Source organism: Apostichopus japonicus, chromosome 2 (genome assembly GCF_037975245.1).
Source record: "Apostichopus japonicus isolate 1M-3 chromosome 2, ASM3797524v1, whole genome shotgun sequence".
NCBI classification, from domain to species: Eukaryota; Metazoa; Echinodermata; class Holothuroidea; order Aspidochirotida; family Stichopodidae; genus Apostichopus; species Apostichopus japonicus.
The window spans coordinates 25,762,239-25,776,473 of record NC_092562.1 but is presented as its reverse complement, the minus strand read 5'-3'; the positions used below and the strand labels follow the sequence as shown (position 1 = coordinate 25,776,473).

Genomic DNA, 14,235 nt, shown 5'->3' with positions numbered 1-14,235 from the left:
CCTTAGCGACATATAATAAGGAATGTTAGAGTGAAAATACATAAATATATATTTATATATATATATAATATATATACATATATATATTTATATATATATATATATATTTATGTATATATAATATATATATATTTATGTATAATATTTAATATATAATATGTAATATATAATAGTTTTGATATTTATGTATGTATGTTTACACTCACGTGCGTTGAGGGTCGCTAGGTAATTGACCACAAATTGTTGTTCACTTGAATTCTCGAAGGTAACTAATTGTCCCCCATGTTGGTGACAGGATGCTGCTGCCTTTGACCGGTCTAACAGGTCTGTGGTGGTCTCGAAGACTTTATAACAAGATTCGTCACTGCATGTCACAGGCTGTCGACCTACGTTTGGACCTATGTGAGAAAATTAAAAAATGAAACAATTTCCCCCTCTTATCAATACATCAACCTGAAAGTCAAACTAGGCTAACCTAAGTAAGGCTTTGCCCGATATGCAATTTAGGTTCATTTTGGTTTGTCATTTAGAGTAAGATTTAAATAAAATTAAAACTACGTATCTCAAACATTTAAAGCAATCTACCTGTAATATATAATTAAAGTGATACTTTCTAAACAGTCTAACAACATTAAACTGACGGACCTCTATACCGCCGATCTCTTTTTATGATATAGCACAATTCTCCTTTTGTTTGTAACATTGGAATCTTTGACTCATTAAAAATTCCTTCTTATTTCCTTATTATCTTAACTTTCTTCTTTAGGGTTACAAAAGACTCCACTTACGTCTGTAATTGATACATACTCCGTCATTTAAGCAAGGGTTCTCTTGGCAAAGTGTGTCATCTGGGTTCCAGAATAATAACTGAGCATGCGCCGATCGTTCTATGAAATGAACAAAATAAAAGAGTACAACAATGGCTGAATCCAGAAAAGATGACGTTTCTTTACAGTGAGGGAGTGTCGTTGATTAACGTCCTCTTCATCATCAATGTCCTCGTCCTCGTCGTCGTCCTTGTCTTCGTCCTCGTCCTCGTCCTCGTCCACGTCCTCGTCATCTTCGTCGTCATCGTCGTCATCGTCATCGTCATCGTCGTCGTCATCGTACTCGTCCTCGTCCTCCTCCTCGTCCTCGTCTTAGTCGTCGTCTTCGTCGTCGTCATCGTCATCGTACTCGTCCTCGTCCACGTCCTCGTCATCTTCGTCGTCGTCGTCGTCATCGTACTCGTCCTCGTCCTTGTCCTCGTCCTTGTCCTCGTCCTCGTCCTAGTCATCGTCTTCGTCGTCACGTTTGATCGGTTTTTAATAATAAAAAACAAAGTAGGCAGTTTTGGAAAATCTCAATTTCATTTTGATTTGATATGTTTATATTGTACTTTATTTTATTATACCTTGATGATCTTTATATCGAATAACCTGTCCTATTAATTTATAACTATTTAACTTAACATGACGTGAAATTGTCTTAGTTCAAATGAGGTCCTGCTAAGTATTCAATATCTTTGTAAATCGTATTTAACATTAAGGATATTTCTAAAACGTGACAATGCGGACATATCCCTGTCAAATGATTTACAGTTTAATATTTAAATGTTCATGTTTCTTTGCATAATTTGTGGGTTAAATTATTTAATGATGACAATATTTGAGAGACACGTTTAGTCGATTAGATTAGTTTCTGAATCTTATTATTGACATGCTGATATATTGAGATATAACATGTTGTGGTTATTATCTGATATACTGACATTGAAACATTACAGATCATGATATTACTGTCGACATGCTAATCTTTGAATTGTGACACTGTGTTAATAGGGGTTTCCTAGCAAACTGCCACATGTTGAAACAGATTGGGTTCCGTGGTTAATAATCCTTAAGAGAGCTCCAAAAAATTTGGCGGACCAAGGTGAATGGGCAAGTTGTTTGTATTTTGCCACTTGATATAGGTACGCAATCTTGCTGTTAAAATAGTCCCCACGTGGTATCAGGGCATGTGCGTATATGGGGAGGGGAAGCCGAGGGGAGGGCGGGGGGGGGGACAATATAGAAGTTGTCTGATCCCATTTCCGACATCAATACCTTCCTCGAGCCCCTTCACCCAAAGAAAAAGAAAATCACTTTTTGTTGACAGCAGAATAAACAGAAGGAGACAAACAAAAAGAAACAATAAAACCCACATGTGATCATTGATGAATGTTTTTTCACCTTACATTAAAAAAATATTTATTCTTGGAGATGTATCTGTTTGTCAAGCAATGTTCTCCTCTTCATCTGAATGTTGTCTTGGGAAACAACATTAATATAATTGTTGTTATTTTGTTTTTCAGAACTGAGATGTTTCTCGGGGGAGGAGGGGGAGGGGGTGGTTGGTCCGTTTTTCTCCTGTACTTAGTCCTTGTTGAAGATGACGAGCAACCAACTGCATAGTCCATCATGCACCCGATTCACACAGAGATTACAGTAACTACTGTAAATCTTAAAGTTTTGTACCACAGTAAATACTGGATCGTGCTATAAATCGGTAGCATGTGATATTAGGATTACAGTAAGAACTGAGGATATGTGTAATTCCAACAAATCAAGTTGTTGGGATTACACATATCCTCAGTTCTTACTGTAATCCTAATATCACATGCTACCGATTTATCAGATTTGTCAGCACAATCCAGCTTTTACTGTGGTACAAAACTTTAAGATTTACAGTACTTACTGTAATCTCTGTGTGAATCGGCTGCATCATCACCAAAACGTACCAGTGAGTGAGTTTGTGAACATAGATGTGTAAAATGCCGTAGTTTTCTGCTCTGTTTGAAGGACATGTTTTTTGAGTAGCATTGAGTAAGAAATCTTAAAGCGTCGTGCTTCAAATTACTTCTAACAAATTTGTGTATTGTATACATGAACCTGTAAACATTACTGAAACAGCCACACCACCTTTCTATCTTGAATTTTGGGTTTTTTCATCCATATTTTATTTATCTTCATTTCAATTTGAAGTATTATATACATTATTATTTTTTGGTTACAAAAGAGGGTAAAAGCAGTTTTATTTTTCTAACCCCCCCCCCCCAAAAAAAAGGCCTATATGTAAATTTATGTAAACTTGAACAGACGGTGCTGTGGGCCGAGTGGATGAAGTTAGTGGCATTTGAAGCAATGAGGCTTAGCAATCGGGAGGTTTCGGGTTCGATACCCGGCCGGGTTATAGTAAGGTTGGTTTTTCATCCAAGAGCAATCTACGGTTTTCCTATCTGAAATGACTTTCAAAATTGAAAGAGATTCCAAATTTGAGATAAAATGTTGAATTGGAAGTCACCCAACGTGTAAGTTGTAATCCAGAAGCCCTTGCGAATTTCTCCCACGTTTGTGGTCGCTTAAGCGTCATAAAAAATAACTGCTGATTATTATTATCATTATTACAATATAAACGAAACGAATGTGTAACACATTAAACATAGAGTATACATTTTTACTCCTTCAGTTTTTTTTTTCAAATATACTTTTCAACAGCGAGTGCGTATTTAAACTTGTAAGCAAATTCGTGAATGTTTTGTAATTGCTATTTCATGTTTCACTTTACAAAATATCACACTTTTTGTGGTAAAATTATAACATAATTTGTGCGGGTTTTGAATTAATGGCTGTAACAAAGTAAAATATCTTCTTCTGGAGAGCACAAATCCATATTCTCTATATGAAATATGTTAAATAAATACAAGATGCAATGTGACAATACCAAAAATAATTGATTCAAGTTTTATTCGTGATTTTTTGCCAGAAAAAATATAAACACAAAGAATTGTCAGTAATTTTCAGATCATATATAGCGTTAATCATTGCACATAAAATTATGAGTAAGAAATGAAACCTCTTACTTTAAAGATAAAAAATTACCGAAAAATACCGTATGTAGTGACACGCGAAAATATTTCACCACTTTGAAATTGAATTACTGTGCAGTGGTGGGTTGTTGTGAAATTTCCATGATTGCTACAGAAAAGGCCGACTTTGGAAGGCTCCTTTGAAAGAATTACTTATTACATCATATATCTTCGCTATACAGTTATCATTGTACGTTATTAATCAGGAAAGGGTGTTGGGAGGGGCCCATGGTTTTATAATGGAGGGTGTGTGGGCATGAGGTGGGTTGAGGCCGACTCGTATGTAGGGATTCTGGGGAATATTGTCTCTGTTGAAGAAAGGTTAGGAACTGTTGATACTGCCAATAGGAGTGTTATGAAGCACGATATGAGAGGACAGTATAGAGTGGTACTAGCATTAGAATCAGATAAAGGTTAGGAACTGTTAATACTGCTAATACGAGTGCTTTAAAGCATGATATGAGAGGACAGTATAGAGTGGTATTAACAATGGGGAAGTTGTCACAATCTTAGGCTTCATATAGTACGGTATATAATATAAAGCACTCCACTTAATGCAAATCTGCAACTTACTGCAATCAGCTGTTGACTAAAGTTGACCCAAAAAAAAACATGATAGAAAGAAAATAATACCCCACTTCTGAGCCGGGGTTTCCCCATATTTTTTTACCAACATTATCATTCTAAAATAAAGATGGATTAATCAATATAATCGATGTTTTCCATCGACAGAAAGTTATCAAAATGCCAGATTTCATGGTTTGTTTCAGAACAATATAGTATTCAAGGTGACCATATACAAATGTATATGATCCAGTCTGGAGCCAGACTGCGATATCTTAGGAGTAAGGCTTGTAGAGATCACAAAGAAATCGAGACTAATATTTGATCTTCAAGTGAATTGCTTTGAAAGTGCCTGTGAACTTTATCTATACTCAACTAGGTCATTAGGTTAGGGCATTCATCCCAAGCCTTTGTATATGACGTGCGATTATTATTTTTTACTTTTCATTTCATCAAGATCAAACTTGAAGATAAAAGTTAATGTAACCACCGAAGATAATCTGTTTCTCTTTAAAGTCTCCAATTTTATGAAGAAAGTGTGTTGTTAAAAGACCGGTCATCAAAATTTGGCGCATAAATATTATTGATGATACATAAAATTTAAAAAAATTATTATGTAGCCTAATGTCAGACATAAACATTAGTCCGTTGTCTCCTGGCATATGTAATCATTACACCTTTTAAAGTGATAATCTAGTGGCTGAGGTTGATTGCGTAATAATAAACAAATACTGGAAAATTTTCTCAACCTGTATGTCCAAACCAAGTCTTTATATATTGCATTTCGTATGACGAAGACTTGAACGTTCCCAAATTTATTTTAATAAATAAATATTTTTTGAATGTATCTGGCAATAACAGAATGAATTATGTCATCATGATACTTCATCTGATTTTTTTCCTTTTTTCTTTTATAATAATTAAGTTGACTCACTTATCACATCAGACAATAAAGCAGAAAACAAAATGCATTTGCGTGTAATTCTACATAGTACAGAGAACCCTTCACAGGTAAAGCAAATTTTCCAAATGTAATACATTTTCAATTATAAATCATCAAGATAGATTAGCCTATAATAGAAAAGTAAGACTTTTGTAAAACATTCCTCTTTAATGAAATCACAGCTAAATCACCTATTTCGATCTCCTCTAGGATAGAATCGTGGGAATAAGCCAAAAAAAAAGATATTCCATTCAATCAATAATATCTTGAGTTAGGAACAAGATATATTCAGAGATGGGACTTTTTCAACTAACAGTGTGGTAAATATTTTACTTTGCCTTTTAAATGTCACATTTCTTGCCACAGGAATAACCCTTTAACGTTGCGCGGCCTCTGTGAAGTGATATGTTTTATTGAACGCGTTATGAGTCAATATTTGAATGCATATATCACGACATCAGAAAATTTAAACAGTGCAGAGGAGATGAAATTCAGATACTTATTATTTTTTATTTTTTACAATATATTGAATTAAATTACGTGATTAAAAAAGAGATGATAATATATATATATATATATAAATATATATAAATATATATATATATAAATATATATATATATATTATCATCTCTTTTTTAATCACGTAATTTAATTCAATATATTATCATATATATTATATATATATATATATATATATATATATATATATATATATATATATATATGTCTCAGCTCAGCCACGTTACTCTTATTTGAATTTTTCGACAAGGTTTTATTTTTTATGTCTCCGTGCATGTATGTCTGATTATTCTGCCTGGAGAGTCGATCGATAAGTGTCATTTCCTCTCATTAACCAACGTTTAATTTCATATAAGTGGTATCAAATCTGTATATAATATATCCCATTGGGTTGTAAAATTGGCTACATATTTCGGAGCAAGTTTTCTAATATTTTGCACAGAGTAGGCTACGGTATAACATGCATCTATACCTTACTATTTCTCATTGGCGAGTCATAAACGGCTTAATCCAATAATATACAATTTTCTGTCTCACAATTTTAAAATAGTGTATTATTAATTGTTTCATCTTGAAGTGTGTATGTGGTTGGTACCCTCAAATATAAATAAATGTAAATTATAATGTTGCATTGCAGGAAGTGGTTGATTGCAAATACGACACAAATTCTGTTCCACATTTAAGGATATAACATAGTGTTATATTAGAATTAAAAAAAAAAGGTCAGAATAAGTTAACCGGTTTTCTTTTTATGTTAAATTTTGTTAGCCAGCTAGGGCTATAAAGCAATCTAAACTATAGGCAGACACTGATAGCCTATACCCAACTGGCAACAATTGCATCTTCGCAATTGCATCATCACAGTTAGTCCAAATATACCCCTAAACCTCCAAAATAAATGTTTTACTTGTATATTACAAATACAGGATCCCCGCCCCAGTCCCACCTCCCCTTTCCCAGCCCATCTACCCCCACCCCACCCACTCCCCTTTCCAGCCCAACTATATCCTCTCCCCCATGAAGAGAGCGATGACGTGATTCTTTTTAAGAAAAGTGGATTTAATAGTTGTCCAAAACTTGCCCACAGTAACACTATAGCTGAGAGTTCCCTAATTGGGGTGCATGAACCCACAGGGGTTGCGTGAGTCCATCCCAGTGGGTTCGTGAGACGTTTCTGAAAGTCAAAACTAGAGTCCTTCTTGTTGAACTAAAATCTGATATATCATATAATTTAGTAATGTACAAAAGTCGTACCTATCGACAAACTCTATTCGCGTTCCATACGCATATGTTGCCATAGTAGTAGTACCGTACCGTGCATGTGATAAATAACTGAATTATGAAACAGAAACAGATACTTGATCTTTTACGAAGCACTGTTATACCTGTTATAGTAAAATAATGACTCAGGTTCGTGGACAACTCTGACATCAACAGGGGGTTCGTGGGGGGGGGGGGGATACAGTTAGGGAAACTCTGCTATAGTTGCTCACAGTAATAGTTGCACAATATGATATGATCATCGTTTTGATCCATTTTGGATTTAACATTTGCAAAATATTACTCAAATATGCACACCTGTCATAGGCCTACTGTTAGGCTATATACAAACATGATAATATCACGCCATTACCTGGAAAAGCTGCATGTGTATATATGCACATGAATAAAAGCCTTCAGTTTATGTGATCTTATGTATATACCGTTCTAGCTATTCTTCACAAATGCCCCTGAAAATCCCTGATTTGAGGAGGCTATAGCTTATAACACACTCAAAGTATAACAACTCTTTTCTTGTTAATTGTTCTGACGTCTGTTATAGAAGATCGTATGACTTTATTTAGCACACAAAATGAGTGATAACCATGCACCCTCTTTTCATTGTGCGGTTTCTAACTTACTAAAGACTTAAGGAGAATATATATGTATGCGGCTAACCAAGTCGCCTCAAACGGGCCCGTTTTATTATGCATCAAGAAAGGATTGCGGAATAACTAGTTTTGCAAAGAGCGATGCTGCATGCTTGTTTAACATATTCATAGTGTTCCCTCCATACATTTTCTTTGCCCCAAGAAATGGATAACATATACTAATAACCCTTTTTTATAAACTCATCCCGTTTTTAACACATGTATTAACAAAAAATAAACGTGAAAATTTTTATTGCTGAAAACAGAGTTTCGTATTTTTGCCACTAAACGAGAATAACTGACAATTTGAATTACTGACAATTTGAAAATTTTGATCAATAAAAACTATTCAAAGAGTGAACAATTTTCACTTTCATTATCGTCATCTTTGCAGATTTTAATATTTTGTTTGTTTGCTAACTTTCATCATGCTTGTAACGTTACGAGGATGGTACACATGATAACTATAGGCCTATACAATGCCGTACATTCCACGCGTTACAAAAGCATTGTTAACTATATCAAAGGATCAAGAATTTACTGTGTATGTAGATTATAATTTTTATCATGTGGTTTGCTTTATAGATAACTCTTCTTTTATTGGAATGGTCTATATGATTCTCATTAAGTGGTATGAACTCTTATTTTACATCTGTCAACCCAATTTACCCCACTTTTACCCCCGCTGGCCTTACACGCCTACCCTCTCCAGACTTATAACCACATCCTCAGAGTCCAACTCTTCCCATGGTCTTACACAGACAGTTTTTATTTTCATGGTCGAAAAAAAACCTATCGTAAATAGATGGATAAATATATACATACACATTACCCATACAGACCCTATATAGCACCTCCAATTAAGTTTAACACCCCCCCCCCGTCTCACTCCCCTAATGCGACAGAGGGTTCCATTCATTTCCGCGAACTTGATTCGAAGAAAACAGTAATTTAATTTGTTTACTTTATAACCAAATATTCAAAATGCTTCAAGGGCAGAATCAAATTAAAGTGCAGGCGGATTTTTGTACAGTTTGTAGCCTCTCGTGGCGGGAAAACGGAAAACGGTTCAGCCACAGGACAAACGCTAATACCAAGAGGGAAATGTGAGGAAGTCTACGTGACATTAATTGGGGCACTTTTAACACAGTAACGTGTATATCCTTATTACGGAGACCTATATCTATATTTCTTGTTACGTATAGGCCTATCCTAGTTTATTATCATATATATCCTTATTACATCATGTATATCTTTATCACGTATATCCTAAATTCGTTAACATGTATATCCTTCATTTTATGTCATGTATCCTTTATCTATATATCCTTATTACATCGTGCATATCCTTATCACGTATATCCTAAATTCATTACCATGTATATCCTCCATATTATATCCTGTATCCTTTATCATATATGTACTTATTATATCGTGCATACCCTTATGACGTATATCCTAACTTAATTACTATGTATATCCTTCATATTATATCCTATATCCTTTATCATATATATCCTTATTATATCACGCATATCCTTTTCACGTATATCCTAAATTCATTACCATGTATATCAACCATAATATATCATGTATCCTTTATCATATATATCCATATTACATCGTGCATATCCTTATGATGTATATCCTAAGTTCATTTCCATGTATATCCTCCATATTATATCATGTATCCTTTATCATGTATATCCTTTTTACATCATGCATAACCTTATCACGTATATCCTAAATTCATTACCATGTATATCAACCATATTATATCATGTATCCTTTATCATATATATCCTTATTATATCGCGCATATCCTTATGACGTATATCCTAACTTCATTACTATGTAAATCCTTCATATTATATCCTATATCCTTTATCATATATATCCTTATTATATCACGCATATCCTTTTCACGTATATCCTAAATTCATTACCATGTATATCAACCATAATATATCATGTATCCTTTATCATATATATCCATATTACATCGTGCATATCCTTATGATGTATATCCTAAGTTCATTTCCATGTATATCCTCCATATTATATCATGTATCCTTTATCATGTATATCCTTTCTTACATCATGCATAACCTTATCACGTATATCCTAAATTCATTACCATGTATATCCTCCATAATATATCATGTATCCTTTATCATATATATCCATATTACATCGTGCATATCCTTATGATGTATATCCTAAGTTCATTTCCATGTATATCCTCCATATTATATCATGTATCCTTTATCATGTATATCCTTATTATATCACGCATATCCTTATCACGTATATTCTAAATTCATTACCATGTATATCCTCCATATTATATCATGTATCCTTTATCATATATATCCTTATTATATCAAGTATATCCCATCACGTATATCCTCAATTCATAATCATGTATATCCTCCATATTATATCATGTATCCTTTATCATATATATCCTTTTTACATCATGCATAACCTTATCACGTATATCTTAAATTCATTATCATGTATATCATCATATTATATCCTGTATCATGTATCATATATATCCTTATTATATCGCGCATATCCTTATCACGTATATCCTAACTTCATTACTATGTAAATCCTTCATATTATATCCTATATCCTTTATCATATATATCCTTATTATATCACGCATATCCTTTTCACGTATATCCTAAATTCATTACCATGTATATCAACCATAATATATCATGTATCCTTTATCATATATATCCATATTACATCGTGCATATCCTTATGATGTATATCCTAAGTTCATTTCCATGTATATCCTCCATATTATATCATGTATCCTTTATCATGTATATCCTTATTATATCACGCATATCCTTATCACGTATATTCTAAATTCATTACCATGTATATCCTCCATATTATATCATGTATCCTTTATCATATGTATCCTAATTATACCATGTATATCCCATCACGTATATCCTAAATCAATTACCATTTATATCAACCATATTTCTTATTTCGTCCAGTGTATTATTGCTCTAGCGTTTTACATCCTTATCACGACATGAGCTATATATCAACATAAAAAACATCCACCTGGACGAAAATCTGCCATCATAATCTTAATGATTTCCACGGAAAATTAAACAGATTCAGTTAATCAAACCAATTTTACTAATCACATATGTAAAATAATATTTGTTTCATCTTCTCTTTTGATCTGAATATTAAACATTAGCGCGTGATATTTTTTTCAAATAGAACATTATGTCCAGTGACTTCACATAAGGCCATCTTTTTTTTCATCGGTAATAGAGTTTTCTTAATCTGCTAATTTTTTTTTCTTCAAAAAGAAGTTTTACCTTCATCAAATGAGACTCAATGTATAAGTTAAAGAATAAGTTTGCCCATTTTGCTATAACACTATAACCACATGACAATATCATATTTAACCTTCACTCATGAACAGAACATTCATAAACATGACATCCTGTAAAACAAAAATTAATAATAATGTTATCAATCCATCTCAGCTATGTTTCTTTTGTTCTGTTTCTTAAAAAGATCAGGAATTAGTCTCGGTGAAAACTAGCTTCAAGGATACATCTCAGCATAAATGAAATAAAATACATTTTTTTATTATGATAAATATTGTCTACCAGTGGAAGCTAATCAAAGTGATCATTTTTCAAGTTATGCACTCATTTTATGCTGGCAGCAAACAATTGTGTTATTCTTGTACTATATACCTATAGGCAAATGTGCGTGCGATAATCTGTGCTGTGCTGTCGTCAACTTATGAATTAAAAATAAAAAATCGATTGGACTTTTCTTCTCTTTTCTTTCTTCTTTGTACGATACACAAACATAACTCAATATTTAGCAAACAGGTATCGATTTCATTCAAACCGTCCTACTTGTTCAGAGTAAATATTCAGTAAAATGACGGGTTTAAAAAAATAAATATATGGTATCATTATTTTATACGTTTTCTTACATAGTTATGACAGTTATAACAATAGTGCTTAAATACATATGTATATTATCTCTATGGGTGATATTGGGTAGGTCCAGGGATTTGAGAGAGATCTAGATAAAAATATTAATTTCCCTTTGGAAATTCTAAATATATACTGACTGTATTCAGGAAATAATTATTTTATACATTTTCTTACATAGTTATGATAATTATACCGGACATGCTATTAATATTTATTTGCCGTTGTATTTCCATTTCATTCAACAAAGTATGTTAAAAGTATCTCTTTCGAGATCCGGCTTTAGGAATCACAAATGATTTCGAGTTGGTTAGCATCATGATTGATCTTCTAGAGTTAGGCAAAATATGTCACCAAAACAGAACTAGTATTGTTCGATACAAGTGACAAACGCCTACAGTGGAATGACGACCTTCCTCACCGGTTTCGAACCTGTTGACATACAATCAGCGTCCATAGCCTAGTTGGTTAGGGATCTCTTCATATAGCGGGAGGCCCGGGTTCGAATCCCGATGGAGGCTGGAAGTAAATTGTCACTATTCTGGATTTTCCAACTCCAATTACAATTACAATTTATTCGTATTCAAACACCTTTATCCGACAGACTTTTAATATTTGCTCCAATTTGTATTCATGTAAATCATGTCAAGCGATAGAAAATTTCAAAATTTGAATAAACTAGGTAAGATTTTGACCTATAACTTCATTATTATACCTGTATATGAAGACAAACACATATTAGAGCATAGAGTGTTCGTATATATATTTCAGAGTGCTGACGTCAGTTTAATATAAAGCCTACCGGAAGGCGAAATAACACAACTCAATTGGTATTAAGTGCAGGAGCACCTTCTATAATACAGACATCAAAGAAACATATAATCAATAACAATTTAGTCTGCTCTAATCTCGACTTCGTTGGCAAGGTTAAATTTACTTTCACACGCATTGAATATTAGTCTCTCCCAGTGTTTGACCTGCTTCACGCTCAAAGGGTTTGCGACTTGAAGTAGAATATATCTATTATTTTATTTTAAAGTTTAAATTACAAAATTTTACGGCGAAGAAGTTGCATATATATATATATATATATATATATATATATATATATATATATATATATATATATATATATATATATATAAATATATTGGCGATTTCCTGCTTATGTGCAGTGATAAATTTTGTCGCTTCAGTCAAAATTGGTCGTACATTTAAAATCTATATATTTTCAATAATCATAAGCAAAATGAATGTAGGGCATAGTTTTTAAAGGTTACTTCTTTCCCCACTTTCATCCGGCTTCCTTTTCTCCTTGTAATCCAGGCTTGTTTTTTTTTTCAATTTTATATTCATATGGACCATCGTGAGGACTATAAATGTTCAACCCTGGAAAATCTTAATTATATTTACTCTGCTTTCTTATGTTACTTTATGATGTTTGCTTTATTTCTACTGACATGTGTTTGCTCTCAACCCCAAAACTGGGCTATCTAGGATACAGTATATTATGATAGAACATTAAGTTAATTTTGCTATATCTGTGTGTGCCACTACAAGTACAGCTAAATAAATAATCCTGCTCCAAGTTTTCCTGTATATTGGGTTGATGACTCAATAAGAATATACAATATAGACAGCCTAACTAGAGATACATGACAAAGGTTTCGTATTGATCCAGAAGGGATCTGCCGACTTTTTATTTTTATTTTCAATTAATGTCAGAGGGGTGGGTGACAGGGGTATAACTACAACCACACTCGGCATCTGGATCAATTCATCTCAACCTTACATTTAAGAAAATTAATCGAATTTGTAACCAAAGAAATAGATACAAAATTTAGTTAGCATTTCATGGGTTTGTTTCAAAAATTTCTCGTAATCGATAAATCCTTTTAAGGCACCATTGACCTAACATACATGTTGACCAATTTGTACTACACAGGGTGTTAAGGCGTGGATCCAGGTGGGTTGGGGGGGGGGTTACCCCCTCCCACCCTCACACCCACCCACTTACCCCCTTGTGCAACCTCGCACAACAAAATCATAAGTATTTTTAAACACAACTTGCGTTTTAGACCTAATGTTTTTCGTTTTTAAGTTGGGGGGGGGGGGGTGCTCTCAAACGTCCATGTATGGAAGTCGGCGTAAGGGACAGTATCCACCCACTTTACTGAGTAAAACCTTTCATCCGCCCATGTTATATACCGTACTGTATCAAAAGGTTGACTACTGTATAACATAGGTTGATTACTTTAAAACAAAGCTTGAATACTGTGTAACATAGGTTGAATACTGTGTAACATACATTGACTACCGGTACTGTATAACATAGGTGCATAATGTATAACATAGGTTAACTACCGGTACTGTATAACATAGGTTGATTACTGTAAAACATATGTTGAATATTGTGT

The 14,235-nt window shown here is 33.3% G+C and overlaps 1 protein-coding gene across 3 annotated transcripts in view; it reads right to left on the bottom strand.

Annotated features, from left to right (window-relative positions):
* Positions 1–14,235, bottom strand: part of LOC139984055 (adhesion G protein-coupled receptor L2-like) — a 63,609-nt gene that overhangs the window by 33,284 nt on the left and 16,090 nt on the right. For all 3 annotated transcript variants that reach the window (XM_071997740.1, XM_071997725.1, XM_071997731.1), the window contains exons 2-3: positions 789–887; positions 207–398 (exon numbers count right to left, since the gene is read on the bottom strand). In XM_071997740.1, coding sequence (XP_071853841.1) covers positions 207–398; positions 789–887 — 291 coding nt within the window. The remainder of the gene's footprint in view (positions 1–206; positions 399–788; positions 888–14,235) is intronic.